The sequence below is a fragment of the Rhinoderma darwinii genome, chromosome 1 (genome assembly GCF_050947455.1).
Source record: "Rhinoderma darwinii isolate aRhiDar2 chromosome 1, aRhiDar2.hap1, whole genome shotgun sequence".
Lineage (NCBI taxonomy): Eukaryota > Metazoa > Chordata > Amphibia > Anura > Rhinodermatidae > Rhinoderma > Rhinoderma darwinii.
Window position 1 is genome coordinate 413,858,584 of NC_134687.1, and position 20,849 is coordinate 413,879,432.

General features: G+C 45.5%; 1 protein-coding gene across 1 annotated transcript in view; it reads right to left on the reverse strand.

Moving 5' to 3' along the window:
* Positions 1–9,482, reverse strand: part of RPGRIP1 (RPGR interacting protein 1) — a 30,201-nt gene extending 20,719 nt beyond the window's left edge. Inside the window, exons 1-8 of the mRNA XM_075852959.1 lie at positions 9,401–9,482; positions 9,227–9,286; positions 4,577–4,709; positions 4,038–4,333; positions 3,177–3,276; positions 2,808–2,951; positions 2,583–2,688; positions 2,001–2,024 (exon numbers count right to left, since the gene is read on the reverse strand). Coding sequence (XP_075709074.1) covers positions 2,001–2,024; positions 2,583–2,688; positions 2,808–2,951; positions 3,177–3,276; positions 4,038–4,333; positions 4,577–4,709; positions 9,227–9,286; positions 9,401–9,482 — 945 coding nt within the window. The remainder of the gene's footprint in view (positions 1–2,000; positions 2,025–2,582; positions 2,689–2,807; positions 2,952–3,176; positions 3,277–4,037; positions 4,334–4,576; positions 4,710–9,226; positions 9,287–9,400) is intronic.
* Positions 9,483–20,849: the final 11,367 nt, after the last annotated feature.

The window sequence follows — 20,849 nt, forward strand, 5'->3', positions numbered from 1 at the left end:
AAAGTTATTGATTTAAAAAAAAAAAAAAAAGTGTTTTATTGTGCAAACGCTGTAAAACATAAAAAAACTATAAACATATGGTATCGCCATAATCGTATCACTACGCAGAATAAAGTGAATGTCATTTATAGCACACGGTGAATGCAGTAAAAAAAAATGGAATAAAAAACAATAGTAGAATTGCTGTTTTTTAGTCACCACGTCTTTTAAAAATAGAATAAAAACTGATCAAAAATTTGCATGCACCCAAGAAAACTACAATGAATTCCTCAAGGGGTCTAGTCTCCAAAATAGGGTCACTTTTAACGGGTTTCCACTGTACTGGTACCTCAGAACTCTTCAAATGCGACATGGCACCCAGAAACCAATCCAGCAAAATCTACATGCCAAATAGCGCTTTATGACCACATGTGGGGTATTGCTGTAATCGGGAGAAATTGCTTTTCAAATGTTGGGGTGCTTTTTATCCTTTATTCCTTGCAAAAATGAAAAAATGTGCAAGTTTTAACAAAAATATGTGATTTTCAATTTCACAGCCTAATTCCACAAAATGCAGCAAAAAAACCTGTGGGGTCTAAATGCTCACTATACCCCTCGATAAATTCCTTGAGGGGTGTAGTTTGCCAAATGGGGTCACTTTTGGGGGGTTTCTACTGTTTTGCCACCACAAGACCTCTTCAAACTGGACATGCTGCTAAAATATATTCTAATAAAAAGGAGGCGTCATAATCCTCTAGGTGCTCCTTTGCTTCTGAGGCCGGTGCTTCAGTCCATTACCACACTAGGGCCACATGTGGGATATTTATCTAAACTGCAGAATCTTTTGTTTTACAGCAAAATTTAATAAAAAGGATTTTCTGCATAAAAAATGGAATTTGTAAATTTCACCTCCACTTTGCTTTAAATTCATGTGAAACACCTAAAGGGTTAAAACACTTTCTGAATGCTGTTTTGAATACTTTGAGGGGGTCTAGTCTTTAAAATGGGGTTTTTATGGGGGTTTCTAATATATAGGCCCCTCAAAGCCACTTCAGAACTGAACTGGTACGTAAAAAAAAAAAGGCTTTTTGAAATTTTCTTCAAAATATGAGAAATTGCTGTTTATGTTCTAAGCCTTGTAACGTCCTAGAAAAATAAAAGAATGTTGAAAAAACAATGCCAACTAAAGCAGACATATGGCAAATGCTAACTAGTAACTATTTTGGGTGCTATAACCATCTGCCTTACAAGCAGATACATTTAAATTCAGAAAACTGAATTTTTTTCTACATTTTCTGTAAATTTTGCTATCTTTTAAAAAAAAAAAATGTATTTAGGAAGTTGCACCATTCACACTAATGCAAAATTTTATTTAAGTAATTTAATACAGGGGTCCCGCATTCTGGATTCTCATCCTTTATCCGGATCAGAGAACTGTGTATTATACAGACAATTTATTTCAGTGGAAACTGTGTAATGCTTCATTTCTTCTGTGGTGGTGCTGCAGGGAAATTGGATACTGCCACGTTCCCCCACAGGTAACAGCTGATCGCTGGGGGTTCTAGCAGCAGGACGCCCTATAATAACATATAAGTGCAGAATCATACTACATATAGGTTTATTTGTAGTCTGTGTCTGGAGACACATATATTTTTCGTGAAGAAGGGACTAGTCTAGTCCCGAAACCAGTCAGATCCATTTTCATCACATTTAATTATTATTTGGCATGTTATGCTTTCCAATGTCTGTTTTTTAGTTTTGTTTTTTAAAATAAAAATACCATTATTTAGACCTCCTGCCTAAAGAGGGGTTAATTACTAACAGTGCCTCCGAAAATCCCACTATTTTTTCCTATGGAGACACATACGTCAGCCTTTGTTTTTATTTTAGATCCACTGGAGCAATAAAATAAATTGGTGGCAAAGGTGTACATACCCTTTAAGTCCACAAGTGGAGATGCCCTTTAAAGCCAAAACTTTTTGTTGTTCTTAAATTTGTGATTTTAAATAAATGCAACATACCTCTTGCAGCTCTGTCTCATAAGACTGACAGTGGTAAAAAAAGGGAAGAAAAAAAATTAATATACACACTAAAATCATGTAATAAGTGGAATAATTATAATAATGAAAATCTATCCATAGTTTTCATGAAAAAAGATAGTGTTGGCAGTGTCAGTAAAAACTTTTTTTGGGGGTAATATAAGGTTTCAGGTTCTCATGATCACCTAAACAATGTGTAGAATATCTGTATAATAATAATAGAGAATTTAAGGCTGAAGTCACCCATGAAATATCCACCTATGAACACCATTTTCTTTTTGTCTAAATGGGTCAAAAATTCAGTGCTGAATAATGAAATAAATTAAATTAAGTCATTAAGTAAAAATAAAAAATATATTGGTGTCGGAATGCTGTGAGGCAAAACAAAAAAGGCAAAATTGACTGCGTCCTTAAGGGGTTAGGTAATAGTGGGTAAATGAGTGTGAGAGTGTGATATACATAGTGGTCAGATCTGGTGCTGCTGTCAGTCAGCAAACATGTAGGTGGCATTGCCATAAATGAATGAAATATTAGAAACTTTAGGATATAAAGGTCACACTTTACCTCTTTGAGATGTTGGAATTGTTCTCGGAGAGCACAGAGACTTGTGCTCTTTTCTCTGAGCTCCTTTTGCAAACGGATATTTGTCACATTTTCCTGAATTGTTGTCCTAAGAGAATACATCTATATTTGTTCTATTACCACCAAAAACAATGCACGTATTGTTGGTTATGAAGGGTCGCAATGGTAAAGCTGAACTCATGGAATCAAAGTTTACACCAAGCTCACCGTTGATCCTCCACTTGCTGCATTTGGTGAAGGGAGAGGATCATCTCAGCTCCTAATTCCTTTGGCTTACTAGTAACCATGTTCTTCAATAATGCCATGGACGGATCATCCACACTACTGGTTTGTCTCCCGATGATCTGCAACCTGAGGAGAAAATGAATTTGAGGAAATTTTTTACATTGTATGGTCTGGTAAGTCATCGCTTCCTAGATGCTTTCTTCTCAATTGTGTTGATCCTGCAAGATGGAGGCTTTTCATGTTAGTAAAAGTCTTGAAGACGCTACTGTATGACTTGGAAGAAGGTGGCATCTTAGCTGGGAACAATGTTGGCATAAGAAGTATTCAAGGACATTTTGATGATGTACTTACAGTCTGTCAATCTCAGCTCTGGCTTCATCATTGGGAGTCTCTAGGCAGAAATCACCAGTCACACGTGGATGTCCAATATCTTGACCTTGCACAACTAGACCTGGAATTATAAACTATGAGTTCAATCGGCTGTCGGGTCTCCTATGCTCCCCTATCTGAGGGCATCACAAAATAAAGGGGCAGACGCTGATATATATACTTTTTTATGATGTGATTCAGTATTTTCATGGAAAAGTGTTGACCCGGAATCGTCTGTTTTTACTGAAAGCCCAGTACCAACCTATTTCCTTCATACATATCATTGCATGCCCCAAAACACTTACTATGTTTTCTTAGTCATGGTTTTTGGCCTCCAATTGCTCCGTTTGATTCGCTGGAATTACTGTTGCTTTTTGATAATTGGCTAAAATGGCAAATATATATATAATTTTACAATATGTGTAGACTGAGGATTGATTATGATTGTGGGAATACCCCTTTTAAGTGCAGTCAGGTCTCAGAGAGAAAGCCTGTGAGACCTCCTCCCCCCACCCACACACAGTGATTGACAGCTTTTGCTATTCGAGTTTGTATGTAGGGACAGTTGTCAATCACTGTGTGGGTGGGGAGGGAAAAAGGACTCACATGCTTTCCCTAACAGCATTTGAACAACTTTTTACATGAAAATATTGAACCATGTCATAGAAAACAATATATTTCTATGAGCAATATGTTATAGATCATGTGTCTTCTATTCTCCAGTAGGGTAACATTGGAGACCTAACAGAGCCACTTAAACCCAGAGAATTTTGAGGAATTTGCCAAAAGGTAAAAATTTGGATTGTCTGCCATTCATCTTTACTAACTGAGGTCAATACTCACCTTTCTTATATTTATCTGTCAATACTGTGACTTTTCTAACACCGGAATCTGTTCGAGCAGTTACTGTGCTGTAGGGACAATGTCGGCAGCCATTTTGAAACTGCAGTCTTTGCTTGTATGTAGTAAGTCGGTGCCTTAGGGCTTCATTTCTACGTTCTAAGTCCCTCACACGATCCTGCAAGTCCTCAATAATTTCCTCAGCCTCTAAATCTCTACCATCTCTCCGTGCTACCGGCGCTTTCTTTTCTCCTGGTTTCCCAATATCCGAAGTCAAACGGAGCAATTTAGTGGCCATTCTGTTTAAGAAATTACAGATTTCTATTATTTGCCTTGAAAAACCTAGCATTTATTTTCTTGACTAAACAATGCATATATATGATTTGTTCTAATACTTAAAACACACAAAACGGGAATAGTTTTATTATATATAAAAGTAAAATTATTTTGATTAATCTGATGTTTATGGACAAACTAATACAGATATGCGAACACAATATTCTTAAGAGACAAGCAACACTCTACTGCCTGGAGTTTAGTACCTTTTAATTTTGTCTTCTTGCTTCCTGGCGTAATCCTTAAGAAGTAGATTCTCTTCATGAAGGTGCAGAAAATTGTCCTCTAATTCTTCACGGGAAATTAAACAGATTCTCCGTCTAGCCTTGAGATCTTTCTCTACATGAAGAAGCATATATGAGTTGACTGCCATATACAAAATACATAAAACAAAGGAGGGTAATATATATATATATATATATATATATATATATATGTATACTGTATATATATATATATATATATATATATAGGCTTAATGTAGGTCAATCAGTATATGTTCACCTACATAAAGACCTCAGAGCAGGTAGGCCACCAGACTGTTAGGCCGCCAAGATGTTTTCTTGCTGGCTTCTACTCAGAATTTGGAAAAATGCCTTTTTGTGGGTTCATGTTTTAGTATACACGTCCTCACCCTTTTCTTGTGAAATGCTCATTGATCAATCATATAGAGACTTGTGAGTTTTGACCACTCATACTAGCTGTGGTGGGTGACGCACGCACGCACGCACGCACGCACGCACGCACGCACGCACGCACGCACGCACGCACGCACTCACGCACTCACGCACTCACACACTCACACACTCACACACACACACACCTTAGGGCATGGCCCCACGTGGCGTATTTCTTCCGCAACTGTCCGCATAAATGCCGCACAGAATCTGAGTTGCAGATTCTGTTGTGGATCTGCCCAAAATGTGCAGTAAATTGATGCAGACTGGCCGTTGCGTATTGAGGTGAAAGTACTTCCCTTCTCTCTATCAGTGCAGGATAGAGAGAAGGGACAGCACTTTCCCTAGTGAAAGTAAAAGAATTTCAGACTTACCGGCCGTTGTCTTGGCATACTTACCGGCCGTTGTCTCTTTCGGCATCCAGCCCGACCTCCCTGGATGACGCGGCAGTCCATGTGACCGCTGCAGCCTGTGATTGGCTGCAGCCATCACTTAGACTGAAACGTCATCCTGGGAAGCCGGACTGGAGAAAGAAGCAGGGAGTTCTCGGTAAGTATGAACTTCTATTTTTTTTTATAGGTTGATGTATATTGTGATCGGTAGTCACTGTCCAGGGTGCTGAAACAGTTACTGCCGATCGCTTAACTCTTTCAGCACCCTGGACAGTGACTATGTACTGACGTCGCCTAGCAACGCTCCCATAATTACGGGTGCACACACGTAGTCACCCGTAATTATGGGTGCACACACGTAGTCACCCGTAATTATGGGTGCACACACGTAGTCACCCGTAATTACGGGAGCCCCATTGACTTCCTCAGTCTGGCTGTAGACCTAGAAATACATAGGTCCAGCCAGAATGAAGAAATGTCATGTTAAAAAACCAATACGCTCCGCAGCACACATAACATGTACATGACATCTGCGGACTTCATTGCGGAATTTAGAATCTCCATTGAAGTCAATTGAGAACTTCCGCAATTAGTCTGCAACCAGTCCGCCACACGTCCGCAACATCCATTGTATGCTGCGGACACCAAATTCTGCACCGCAGCCTATGCTCCGCAGCGGAATTTTCCGCATCGTCTAAACGAACCCTACTAAAAAAGCAGTGGAAGGCAATGGAGAAACAGGTCCGCTGCGGATTAACGCTGCAGAGTGTCCGCAGCGGAATTCCAGAGCAATTCCGCCATGTGGGGCTTTGCCCTTACACTGTAGCACAGCGCATGTCAAAGGTGTGTAGCAGAAAGATTATATATGAAGAAGGCATTAAGCAACTAAAAAAATGTGTCCCTGGTACCCTCACAACCCAGGCTCCACAAAAAGCCAGTCCATATCTATAAGCTACCATGTAGCACGTAGCTCCTTGAAGTCAATTGGTGCGTGAAAAAAACGGACAGCACAAAGGACCATGTGAAGGGTCCGTAAGAAAATAGGACATGTCCTATTTGTTCACGCTTCACGCATCCCTCCATAGACTCTAGACTGCATGATTACGCGTCTCGCAGAGCACGGATGTACCTCGGACATGAAAACCGTCCATTTTTCACGTCCGAGATGCCCAGCGCTCGTGTGAATCCGGCCTTAGTCTGTTGACATGTGCAGTTATGCCGTTCTAGTGCGTGTATGAACGAACCGCTGATAGATGTAAAAATGCGAATGCGCCGCTGCATCCTTCTGATTGGACAAAGGGGCAGACTTTTGATTAGTCTAACCCTTCGTCCCTCAACTGTAATGAGTGACACAAATATCTGTTATCTTTTGATTGGTCCAACTGAACGACCACTTCCCATGGTTCCATACGAATTTATAAATAGAGGCATTTTGTTGAAAGCCGCCATTGGCCCCAATACCAGTGAAGACGCTACATCCGTAGCGAAACATTTCGGGTGGGGGGGGGGCTAGTCTAGTTTTAATATAATACTTTGCTGACAGTTGTATTTAGCATCTTTTGCTCTGTCATCTATGATTATGCAGCGCACTGCAGCCACTGATTCAGATTGTAAATTCTAACAAATTTGTCGCTATACTAGCATCATTCAGGCCTCATGCACCCGACTGTACCCATGTGCACGGCCGTGATTTTCGGGTCGGCCGGCCACGGAGAGACAGCCGCGAGCCGCCCGCAAATCGCGGGCCGTGCACATAGCCGCGGGCAATATTTTCAATGAGCCCGGACCGCAGAACACGGCCGTAATAAGGCTTGCCTGTTCTTTCTGCGGTGTGGGCTCCTGGGCCATGCACGGACCGTGAAAACCACGGTCGTGTGCATGGCTCCCGTGGATTTTCTGGGGAATTGCTGTGTGTGGTTCGTTGATGTTACTCTGTACCTAAATAGGTAGTTGGAAAACAGGGCTTTCTTTGCCTTTTGGCAATTAGGCTTTTTGGAAAGTATGCATGACACCTATGGCCTGTTGTACATTTGCATTGTGGTTTCTGCTTCTTCCAGAAAGCACAATGCAGTGCCGAATCTGTCGTCCGATGAATGCAACCGGTGCCCGACAGATATCAACGGTGCTCAATGTATCACACTGGTGCCTGATGGGCCTCAATGACTTACAGTGCGGTCTATCGGGTTTCTTTGTAGTGTCCATCATGTTGTTGGGAAAGATGGCGCTGCACGCATAGGATGTGACTACGGATTGAGGCCTCTGACAACAGTATGAACAGAATCTTTTTGCCTTTTATAAAAACTGTGGGGGCTGTGTGTAACGGAGGTAAAACTAATGGACTAAGATATTATTAAATATGGCAAGCCAGGTGCCTACCATATTTCCTGATGAATTTACTTAATTTTATGTCATGCCACACTTAATACCGTACATAAGCCATAAAGTGGATGTCACAACTTTCCTGACATGCATGTTTTAGTAAGTACTTGTAATTTCCGATAAAACAACAATACTGTTGCATCTTTTTGTAGAACTTTGCATTGTTCCTCTTTTATTCCTACTGCAAATATATGAATAAATTGTCACCTAGGTGTTACCATTCCCTTGGTCAATGCTATATTTTACTATGCACTTTAAGGGTATGTTCACACAGGGCGGATACGCTGCGTAAAAGCACACAGGGTATCAAGGAAGGAATTCTGGCTGAAAACCTCACAAAATTGTGCAGTATTTCGGGTGGTCTGATGCTGAAAACTGCAAAAAAAAGTTTCATACTTACATAGCCATGGCGACGCATGGGATAAAACGTCATCCCAGGAGGCCGGCCTGGACGAAGAAGTACAGAATTCTGGGTAGATATATGATTTTTTGCTTTTCTGAGTTGCAATTTTTGAGGTGGAATCGCAGCTTTTCCGCCGCAAAAATCGCAACATCTGTTATTTGTTTCGGGTTTTACCTCCCCAAAAGCAGCTATTACGCAAATACAATTGACCTGCTGCGCAATTTCTGAGCGTTTTTTTCCACTTATCATTTACGCAGCGTGTGGATGAGATTTGTTCAAATCTCATCCACTTTGCTGCTACTGTATTATGCGGCGTATTGTCCGCAACTAAATCTGCTGCGGAAAATCTGCATTATTTACGCTACGTGTGAACTCTAAGGGTATGTTCACACAACATGTTTTCAGACGTTTTTCAGGCCGTAAACGTCCCGAAAAATGGCTGAAAACATCTGCCCATTGATTTCAATGGGAAATACGGTGTTCTGTTCCGACGGGGCGTTTTTTACGCGCCCGTTTTTTAAAAAAAAACATGCAGTTTTCTTAAAACGAGGCGTAAAAAAATGCCCCGTTGGAGCAGAACGCCGTTTTTACCATTGAAATCAGTGGGCAGATGTTTGGAGGTGTTCTGCTTCCGATTTTACAGCCGTTTTTCGGGACGTTTACGGCCCGAAAAACGGCTGAAAACACTCCGTGTGAACATACCCTTACGCTTTCTAATTAGTGGTGATTTAATTTGAAATTGTGTAGGGACACGTTCTATCAACAAGGGGAATTGTGATTCCAAGTTGTCAATTTAGTAAAATGTTTCCAGGAGGAATAACAGAGATACCACACAATGCAGAAAGATAAAGAATAGAGGCTCCAGAATTGCATTTTTTGGGTTTATACAAGTATTTATTACATTGGACATGTTAGGAGTGCTGAAATATCTTCTTTGAAATTATTTAGTTACCAAAAATAGCAGATTGCTAAAAATGTTGGCTTCTAGATTACAATATATCATACCTTTCATTTTGGGAGCCTTTTGAGTCAAATACCTCTGGGAGTGAGTTGCTTTTGCTACATCTGTAAAGTAGATTTCATAATATCATTGAAAACAAACTACTACCTAGAATGTAAGAACTGAATTGAGATTATTTCATATAAGAATAGTGAAAGGTATAGAATATATAGTCGTACCTTGTATGGCCGAAATTACAGCCGGTCTGCAATCTGTGTCCTTCACCGGAAGGTCTGAAGAGGTCTCATCCAACAGTGACATTTTCAGTTTATTATAACTCGTCTAACCTGAAGACACATTACATACATAGCACTAAATCAGTACTTGGCATGAAAAGGTTAAATCAGAGGCTCTTAAGATATTAGCTAGCTGATCCTATAGGATGTACCTGCTCAATACAATCAAATATTGTTCAATCTGTTTGTCCTCCTGATTTCCTCTTCATATATGTCACGTTTCTTTCTCTTCTTTCAGTTACCTCACTCGGTGAATTGTCTTCTGCTTCTTTATGGTGGATCCTTTTCATCTGTGTCACTTCTTCCTCTGGATTAAAGTCTTGATAATCTTAATAATCTCAGCCCCATCTGCTACTGGTGGGGGATGTATTGTCCAATCCATTAAGGGTGTTAGTCAGTCATAGTTGAGCCAAATCCTCACAAAGAATGGACAGAGCAAAGCATTTTATGTAAAGGAGCAGCAAATTGTTTTACTTTAGATAGAATATATTTTTCAGTCTTAGACAACTATGTTTTATGGGAAGATTACAAAACACAAAATAAGGCTGTGTTCACATGTTCAGGATTTATCTATCGCAAATGTGTATTGCAAAGAATCCGTGGCAGAAATCCGAGGTTGACATTCGGATTTCTGCCGCTGATGTGCTAGCATGCAGAGGATTACATTCAACGGGGCTAACCCTGGGCCTTTCCTTCCATGTGGAATCTGTGAGAAAAATGAACATGAACATGCTCATGACACTGGGATTGTAGAGATCGTTCAGTTAAAGGACGGGTGTCGCGAAAAAAAAAATGTTTTTATATCAATTTGCTTTTAGTGTTTTATTAAAAAAATGTTTATTTGTGTGTTTGTGTTTTACTTTTTTTTATTTTTTTCTCTATGGGGGCTGCAATTTTTTTTTTCATCTCTGTATGTGTCGATTAACAACACATACAGATATGGAATATGGCACATACAGCCCCATAGTGAATGCGAACGGGACCCGTTCCATTCGCTATGTTGTACGCAGTCTGTGTGGGAACGGCGCATGCGCCGCTCCCACACAGTCCAAATGGAAGGTCTTCGGCCGAGTGACGTCCGGCGCCATTTTATTGTGGACCGGAAGCCGCGGCCGGACAGTAAGATTACTACTTCCGGTCGCGGCTTCCGGACTTGTGTTCCAATGCAAGCACTTGGAGCGGAGGGAGCAGACGGACCGGAGGGAGCGGCGGCGGCAGGAACAGGTAAGTTATTTCTGTGTATGTACGTGTTTTAGTGTGTGATTACTACTGTATGTAAACCTACTACACTGTGTTCGCTCAAAAAATGGCGACACACAGTGTAGAAGGTTTGACCGTTCAATCCCCTCCTTTCTCCTGGCACTAGCTAGGATAAGGGAGGGGGGATTCTGTGAGCTCACTAGAGCGAGTGTGTTTACACCAAATTTGCAGCATAAAGCAATGTGGTTGCTTTACCACATGCCAATGCTGCAATTTTGGGAATTGCTCCATCTAGTGATGAGCACTGGGAAATGTTATAAATTAGAATCTAATTTATAATATTTCCTGACTCGTGAAAAATTTTTAAAAAATTAGAACAATGTTTAATCATATATACACTAACTGCTTAACTAATAATAAAAAAAAAAATTCTAGCGACACATTACCTTTAAGGACAAGAACCATAGCATATCTTTTTTAGTCCCCCCCCCTTTAGAGGCCAGACCCCCCCCCCCAATTTACCCATCCCATAAAACACAGACACCTTGGGTTGGATACATTTTGGCCACAGCAGCCATTTTATTAACAAACCTAAATAACAATAAACAAATTAGCATAGAAAATTAACGGGGAAAGGGGAGTCCTTGGAGCTACAAAAATCTTGCGCCAAAAATTTTCCCATCTGCATAATATTTACCCCAGCCGTCTCCCACAGGCTCAGGGGCACGTTCATAACTGCAGTAGGCTGTCTTTAAGTGCCACCACTCCCTGGGACACTACCCAGCAGGAGCCCAAATTGAGCCAGACCACATATCAGTAATATTATTCGCGAGAGACCATACCCATGATGAATCCCCCCCACACAATCTACCACCAACTCTAAGGACCCAATCTGCCACATGTACATACTTAGAAAACCTTTAAATATGAGAGCCCCACCCAGCAGCAAGGCACGTTCTACTCCCTCCTGGATCCGAAGGGCCCAAAGGTCAATGCCAACCGCGTTAAGGTGTATGCCATCGCCCAACCAAAAATTCCCCTGACCATCCTCGAAGTCATAGTGACGAACGAAAACACCTCCGTGCCTCACCAGGAACCCCAAAACCGTCCGGTTAACTTTAACCCACGCCTTGTTAAGGCCACGGAACGGGCATGCCACCAGGACTTACAGGGGACAATTTCCGACCAAACGACCACCACCCCGGGAAAACAGGACTGCAATAGGAGGTCGTATTTGACATCCCTAATGAGTTCCCTAAAGGGGCGAACACCCAGATCATTGCCCCCTACATGCAACAACAAGATGTCAGGGGCCCTATCCAATTGAGCAAAGCGATGGAAGTCGGGAAGAACCCGGCTCCAGACCATACCTCTGCACCCGAGCCAGCAGACTAAGACCTCAGACCGCCGGAAACCCAACTGTCGTCCTCACCGGGACATCAGCCCTCACCGCCCCCCAGTACACATATGAGTGCCCGAGTATCCACACCAATCGGGGAGAGGAATCTAAAATGACAACAAAAAAGGGGGGTGACAACAGAAAAAGGGGGGATAATAGGTGGGGGAATGATAAGGCCAAAAAACACATAACAACAAAACAAATTCACAAATATTTAAATACCGAATCACAAAAACTGAGGACGAACGTATGTGTAACGACGGGGGTAGGGAAACGAACAAGTGAGCCCTAATCTACCCACCACTCTGTCCCTGCCTACTTGCAACGACCCGCCCTAGGCGACGGGGTACAACTGGGCGGCGATCCCTACGCTCAGTAAGTGCACGAGACAAACATACAAGGGAATACAAAGCAAAGGGAAAGGGGCAGTTGCCCACGGCAACACCGTGAGCAACCAGAGTGGTGAACGAGCCAAGTCAAACCAGGAGAGCACGAGGTACCAAACGCAGAGCAGGAGAGTAGTCAGTAAGCCAGGGTCAGTATGGAGCAGGATCAAATAGTTAGGAGCTGTAGCTGGGCCAGGAAACCACACGAGAAGAATCACAAGCAAAGGAGGAACAGAAAAGGCAGGTATAAATAGACAGAGGGCGGGAGCTAGCTCCGTCTGGCCAGGCTGCGATAGGCTCTCCCACTCTTAAGCCTGCCATCCTGAGTGGTGGAAGATGGAGTCAGTCTCAGAGACGTAGATTCAGGTGCAGACTGATTACCTATGGGAGTTAACCCCGAAGCTGTGCCTGGCAGATCCTTTACAGTACCCCCCTTTTATGAGGGGCCACCGGACCCTTTCTAAGAGGACCTGGTTTACTGGGGAAACGAAGGTGGAACTTCCTGACCAATACCCCAGCGTGAACATCCAAGTCCTCTCCTCAGGCCCGTATCCTCTCCAATGGACCAGGTACTGGAGGGAGCCTTGGACCATCTTGCTGTCCACAATCTTGGCCAGCTCGAATTCCACCCCATCAGGGGTGAGAACGGGAACAGGAGGTTTCCTCGAGGGAGCCAAGGACGGGGAGCAGCGTTTAAGGAGGGAGGCATGAAACACGTCGTGTATATGAAAAGATGGGAGTAACTCCAGCCGGAAGGAGACAGGATTGAGGACTTCAATAACCTTATACGGCCCAATAAACCGGGGAGCAAACTTCTTGGACGGGACCTTAAGACGCAAGTTCCTAGACGATAACCACACCAGATCCCCGACCATAAACAAGGGGTTAGCAGAACGTTTTCTATCAGCCTGAGTTTTTTGTATGCTCTGGGACGCCTCTAGGTTCTTCTGAACCTGGGCCCAGACTGTGCACAGTTCCCGATGAACTACCTCTACCTCGGGATTGTTGGACCTACCAGGTGAAACGGAGGAGAACCATGGATTAAACCCAAAATTACAGAAAAAGGGGGAGACCCCTGACGAGTTACTGACCCGGTTATTAAGGGAAAATTCGGCGAGGGGAATGAATGAGACCCAATCATATTGACAGTCAGAGATAAAACACCTTAAATATTGTTCTAGAGATTGATTAGTCCTCTCAGTTTGGCCATTGGTTTCAGGATGGAAGGCAGAGGAGAAGGACAGATCAATCACCAACTTTTTACAGAAGGCTCTCCAAAACAAAGAAACAAATTGTACCCCTCTGTCCGAAACAATATTGACAGGGACCCCATGGAGACGCAGGATGTGTTTGACAAACAACGTAGCTAACGTCTTGGCGTTGGGTAGTTTCTTGAGGGGCAGAAAGTGGCACATCTTACTGAAGCGGTCTACTACCACCCACACCACCGACTTGCCTTGGGATGGAGGCAAATCGGTGATAAAATCCATGGAGATATGTGTCCAAGGTCTCTGGGGAATGGGCAACGAACGTAGTAAGCCCGCTGGTCGGGACCTGGGAGTCTTGGACCTAGCACAAACCTCACAAGCGGCGACGTAGGCCTTAACGTCTTTAGGCAACCCAGGCCACCAATAGTTTCTAGCAATGAGGTGTTTGGTACCCAGGATGCCTGGATGACCAGATAGTGCGGAGTCATGATTTTCCCTAAGTACCCTTAGCCGGTATTGCAGGGGAACAAACAGCTTGTCCTCAGGAAGGTTCCCGGGAGCTGAACCTTGGTCAGCCGCAATTTCAGAGACTAAATCAGAATCAATAGAAGAAATGATTATACTGGGAGGCAAAATACAAGCAGGATCTTCCTCCGAAGGAGGGCTGGCCATGAAGCTACGCGACAGTGCATCGGCCTTAATATTTTTAGACCCAGCCCTATAGGTAACCAAAAAGTTGAATCTGGTAAAAAATAGCGCCCATCGAGCTTGTCTCGGGTTTAGCCTCCGGGCAGATTCTAGGAAAACCAGATTCTTGTGGTTGGTAAGGACCGTTACCTGGTGCCTAGGCCCCTCCAGGAAGTGGCGCCACTCTTCAAATGCCCATTTAATGGCTAAGAGTTCGCGGTTGCCAATATCATAGTTACTCTCAGTGGGCGAAAACTTCCTGGAGAAGTAGGCACAGGGGCGGAGATGGGTGAGGGACCTGGTACCCTGGGACAAGACAGCCACCACTCCCACCTCGGATGCGTCAACTTCCACGATAAATGGCTCCATTTGGTTGGGCTGAACCAGCACCGGGGCCGAGATAAAGCACTTCTTAAGGACCTCAAAAGCCTGGACAGCCTCAGGAGGCCAGTGGAGGAGATCAGCACCTTTGCGAGTGAGGTCCGTAAGAGGCTTAGCGATGACCGAGAAGTTAGCAATAAATCTCCTGTAATAATTAGCGAACCCCAAAAAACACTGTAACGCCTTCAGGGAGGCAGGTTGGACCCATTCCGCCACAGCCTGAACCTTGGCGGGGTCCATGCGGAATTCATGATTTGTGAGGATTTGACCCAAAAATGGTATCTCCTGTACCCCAAACACACATTTTTCGGTTTTTGCAAACAGTTTGTTTTCCCGAAGGACCTGGAGCACCTTCCTGACATGCTCAATGTGGGAGGACCAGTCCTTGGAAAACACCAGTATGTCATCAAGGTACACTACAAGAAATATCCCCAGGTAATCTCTCAAAATCTCATTTATGAAATTCTGGAAGACCGCCGGAGCATTACACAACCCAAAGGGCATGACGAGGTATTCGAAATGACCTTCGGGCATGTTAAACGCAGTCTTCCACTCATCCCCCTCTTTGATGCGGATAAGGTTATACGCCCCCCGTAGATCAAACTTAGAGAACCATTGGGCCCCCTGAACCTGATTAAAGAGATCAGGAATCAAAGGAAGGGGATACTGGTTCCTTACAGTGACCTTATTCAGGTTACGGTAGTCAATGCATGGCCTAAGACCACCATCCTTCTTCCCTACGAAGAAGAAGCCAGCACCTACCGGAGAAGTAGAGGGGCGAATGTAACCCTTGGCCAGGCATTCCTGGATATACTCTCTCATGGCTTCACGTTTGGGACAAGAAAGATTAAATATCCTACCCTTAGGAAGCTTAGCTCCTGGTACCAATTCGATAGCGCAATCGTATTCTCTATGAGGAGGTAACACTTCGGAGGCCTCCTTAGAGAAAACATCAGCGAAGTCCTGAACAAACTCAGGTAGCGTGTTCACCTCCTCAGGGGGAGAAATAGGATTAACAGAAAAACATGACGTCAATCATTTATTACCCCATTTGGTAAGCTCCCCAGTATTCCAGTCAATCATGGGATTATGCAACTGCAACCAGGGAAGGCCTAAAACCAAATCGGACGATAATCCCTGCATCAACAGTACAGAGCACTGCTCCAAATGCATGGAGCCAACAAGGAGTTCAAAAACAGGGGTATGCTGTGTAAAATAACCATTAGCAAGAGGAGTGGAGTCGATACCCACTACCGGGAAAGGTTTAGGCAAATCAATCAAAGGCATAGCAAGAGACATAGCAAATTCCACAGACATGATATTAGCAGAGGACCCTGAATCCACGAAGGCACTGCCGGTAGCAGACCTACCACCAAAAGAGACCTGAAAGGGAAGCAAGATCTTATTACGTTTCATATTTACGGGAAATACCTGTGCGCCCAAGTGACCTCCCCGATGATCACTTAGGCGCGGAAGTTCTCCGGCTGCATTCTTACGCTTAGGACAGTTCACTTGATGCTTGTCATCCCCACAGTAGAAGCAGAGACCATTCTTCCTGCGGAAATCTCTACGTTGTTGGGGGGACACGGAGGCCCCGAGTTGCATAGGTACCTCTGAGTCTTCCGGGGAGGAACGAAGCAACGGAACCTCGGGAGGCATCATGGGGGAGTCGGAGGAGAAAACACATAAACGTTCATGTTGTCGTTCCCTGAGACGTCGGTCAAGTCGTACCGCTAAAGCCATAACCTGGTCTAGGGAGTCAGAAGAGGGATAGCTAACTAGCAGGTCTTTCAGGGCATTCGACAGACCCAAACTAAACTGGCACCTTAAGGCAGGGTCATTCCACCGAGAAGCTACGCACCACTTCCTAAAGTCAGAACAATACTCCTCAACAGGTCTCTTACCCTGACGTAAGGTCACCAGCTGACTCTCGGCAAAGGCAGTCCTGTCAGTCTCGTCATAAATGAGTCCGAGAGCAGAAAATAAATGATCAACGGAGGAAAGTTCAGGGGCGTCAGGAGCCAAGGAGAAGGCCCACTCTTGGGGCCCTTCCTGGAGCCGGGACATAATTATACCCACCCGCTGGTTCTCAGAACCTGAGGAATGAGGCTTTAAGCGAAAGTAAAGCCTACAACTCTCCCGAAAGGAGAGAAAAGCCCTCCGGTCCCCTGAGAACCGGTCGGGCAACTTGAGGTGGGGTTCAGGAGGTGAGGTGAGGGGAACTACCAAGGTAGCATCAGGCTGGTTGACCCTCTGAGCCAGGGCCTGGACCTGTAGGGAGAGACCCTGCATTTGCTGAGCCAGGGTCTCAAGGGGGTCCATAGTGGTGTCAGGGACCAGGGTAGACTAGGTATGGGCTTGTGATTATGTAACGACGGGGGTAGGGAAACGAACAAGTGAGCCCTAATCTACCCGCCACTCTGTCCCTGCCTACTTGCAACGACCCGCCCTAGGCGACGGGGTACAACTGGGCGGCAGTCCCTACGCTCAGTAAGTGCACGAGACAAACATACAAGGGAATACAAAGCAAAGGGAAAGGGGCAGTTGCCCACGGCAACACCGTGAGCAACCAGAGTGGTGAACGAGCCAAGTCAAACCAGGAGAGCACGAGGTACCAAACGCAGAGCAGGAGAGTAGTCAGTAAGCCAGGGTCAGTATGGAGCAGGATCAAATAGTTAGGAGCTGTAGCTGGGCCAGGAAACCACACGAGAAGAATCACAAGCAAAGGAGGAACAGGAAAGGCAGGTATAAATAGACAGAGGGCGGGAGCTAGCTCCGTCTGGCCAGGCTGCGATAGGCTCTCCCACTCCTAAGCCTGCCATCCTGAGTGGTGGAAGATGGAGTCAGTCTCAGAGACGTAGATTCAGGTGCAGACTGATTACCTATGGGAGTTGACCCCGAAGCTGTGCCTGGCAGATCCTTTACAGTATGACTGGAACTTGTTAGAATCCCATCTGCCGATGCACTTAACCACCTCCGGTCCCAACCCACAGGACACCGCCTCCATTGCGGCCCTGATACGAAAAGAATGAGGTGCGAACAGAGACCCGCCCAACCCAGGACCTCCAAACAGCAACGCAACACCCAGGTGAACTGATATCATGACAAATAAGAGCCGTCAGCATGGCATAAAGACTGCCCACTGATGCTCCGTTGTATTGTGCTGTAACAGGAAAAGCACTCTACTGGGCACATCCGAGCCCTGGCAACAGCCTATAACACCACCCTCTTACCTTGACCACCCTGATCCGTCTTGGAAAGTCCCGGACCGAATACACTGCAGGGAGCCGGGCTCCTAGCATCATAGTTATGTACGATGCTAGGAATCCCTGCCTCGCTGCCGGACAACTGTCCCGTACTGTAATCATGTTTTCAGTACGGGACAGTAGTTCCATGGAGAGGCAGGGACTCCTAGCAACGTACAAAACTATGATGCTAGGATCCCGGCTCCCTGCAGTGTGTTCGGTCCAGGACTTGCGGCCGAATTACGTTCCGTCCTTTAAGGACGTAATGTGCTCGTGTGAATCCAGCCTAACAATGAAAGCGAAACGGGGCGACGACCATCAGGCAAAACGCTCCCTTTATGATAACCCCTCAGGGCCTGGCCCACCAAAAAATCCTTTGTGACATCCCGGAAACCCTGTAGTTTAAAAAAGAATGCCAGGGCTGCCACAAAACGATTAACCCTGGATGCTGACTAGCCCGCAACTGAAGCCTGACCTAAAAACCCTAGCAACGCCACCACTCGACCATCATCCGCACGCACCCCAGGTAGACCAGCTAGCTACACCTCTCAAACCTTCCACGCCATATCATAAGCCGACCAAGTATCAGGTGCTAGAAAAGATCGAATCAATCGTCCTGAGGCTCGTAAGCCAACTCCCATAGCCATTCGGGGAAAGCGGTCCCCTCCACGTCCGCCTCCGGAGCCAACGAGTGATACCGATCCCACTGTAATCGAGAAAGAGCATCAGCTATATCCTTTTGAACTCCAGAAATATGCACCGCAATTATCCACGCATTAGGGGACAAACACCGCAAAACCAAACGCTGCGAGAGCCACACCAGGGGGGAGGACACTGACACGTTATTAATGGCCAATACCACCCCCATATTATCACAATGAAAGTGCACCTTGCTTTCTCTTTACCTCTCGCTCCAAATCTCCACCGCAACAAAAATAGGAACAAGTTCCAGGAGAAAGGTTCCTAACTAGTCCCATGTCGACCCACGGCGTGGGCCACCGCGACGCGCACCATTGACTATTAAAAAAAGCGCTGAACCCCACACCCCCCACCGCATTGGTAAAGAGCTCCCAGTCAAAACTTTCAACTACCCGGGACATAATCAGGGACCTCCCATTATACAATTGTAGGAACTCGGACCAAGCCTCCAAATCCGCCCTATGTTCCCTAGTCAGCCAGACAAAATGATGGGGGGCTTGACACCCACCGTCGCGCCCCTGATAGACGCCTGCAAAAAACACGACAGGCAAAGTTAAGCTTGCCCAACAGAGACTGTAACTCTCTAAGTGGAATTTTACGTAGTTAACGGGCCCGACAAACTTCCACACACAGAGCTTCAAGTTTATCCCCCGGAAGGCGGCACTCCATTTTAACGGAATCAATCGTGATTCCAACAAAAACAATGCATGAGCACGGCCCTTCCGTCTTGTCGGGTGCCAATGGGACGCCAAACTGTTTTGTCCCCCAGTCGATCGAGCGCAGCAGGGGAACCTGCAGGACCAACACACAAAAAATCGTCAAGGCAATGGATAACTGACAAGACACCCGCCACGTCACAAATCACTCATTCCAGGAAGGAGCTTAAAGCCTCAAAATAAGCGCAGGAAATTGAGCACCCCGTCGGGAGGCATCTATCCACGAAATAAGCCCCGTCCCAGTAACACCCTAGCAGCTGCAGGCTATCCGGATGCACCAGGAGGAGGCGGAAAGCAGACTCAATGTCGGTTTTTGACATCAGTGAGCCCCTGCCGTAACGTCGCACCCACTCTACCACCGCATCAAAAGACGTGTACACCACGGAGGAGAGTTCAGGAGCAATCTCGTCGTTAACCGACAACCCTTACGGGTGAGATAGGTGATGAATGAGCCGAAACTTATTCGGCTCTTTCTTAGGCACCACCACGAGCGGAGAAACAACCAGTTCGGGAATAGGGATATATGCAAAGGGGCCTGCCATCCTGCCCAACGATACTTCCTTACGCAACTTACCCCTAACCACCTCAGAATGTAGCTGAGCTGAACGCAAATTACGCAATGAAAAGGGGACCTCATGGGGGGGATACGAAAACCCTCTAACAACAACAACACCGCCCTCGTTCTATCAGGAAATCTATTTAGGTACGGTTCCATCTTTTCCCATTTCACCAGAGTCAGGCCCATGGCTAGGGCCACTCGGTCCCTTTCCCATACCCTTAGGGCTTATTCAGACGAACGTGATATACGTCCGTGCAACGCACGTGATTTTCACGCGCCTCGCACGGACCTTTATTAGTCTATGGGGCAGTGCAGACTCTCAGTGATTTTTGTGCAGCGTGAGTCCGCTGCGTAAAACTCACGAGATGTCCGTTCTTTGTGCGTATTTCACGCATCACACACCCATTGAAGTCAATGGGTGCGTGAAAATCACGCAGCCGCGCATCATACGGGGCTGACACACGGAGCTGTTAAGTACCTTTTGCGTGTGCAAAACGCAGCATTTTTTTGCGCGCGCAAAACGCACATGCTCGTGTGAATCCGGCCTTAGGGAAACATTTTGCAGACCCGTGTGAAGTCCCGCCGCAGGAGGAGCAACTATGCTTGAACTTACATCCCTGCCCAAACTTGCATTGGCCCTCATTAAATTGCCAACAAAACCCAGATCTACTTCCAGATGCCCCCGCACTTTGACCGGGGTTTGCAGAGGGGCTGGCAGCACCGGCCCCGCCCTGACAGAACTGACTGAAACAAACCGGGGGCCATAACACGCAACCACAACCCTATATCCTTATTATCCCACCTGATGTTGGGACGCACAGCCGTACGTTGACCTAAATTGTTCATCATAGCGCAGCCACATCTGCCCGCCGTAAACACTGTGCACCTCGCCGATAGCGTCCATGTACCCGA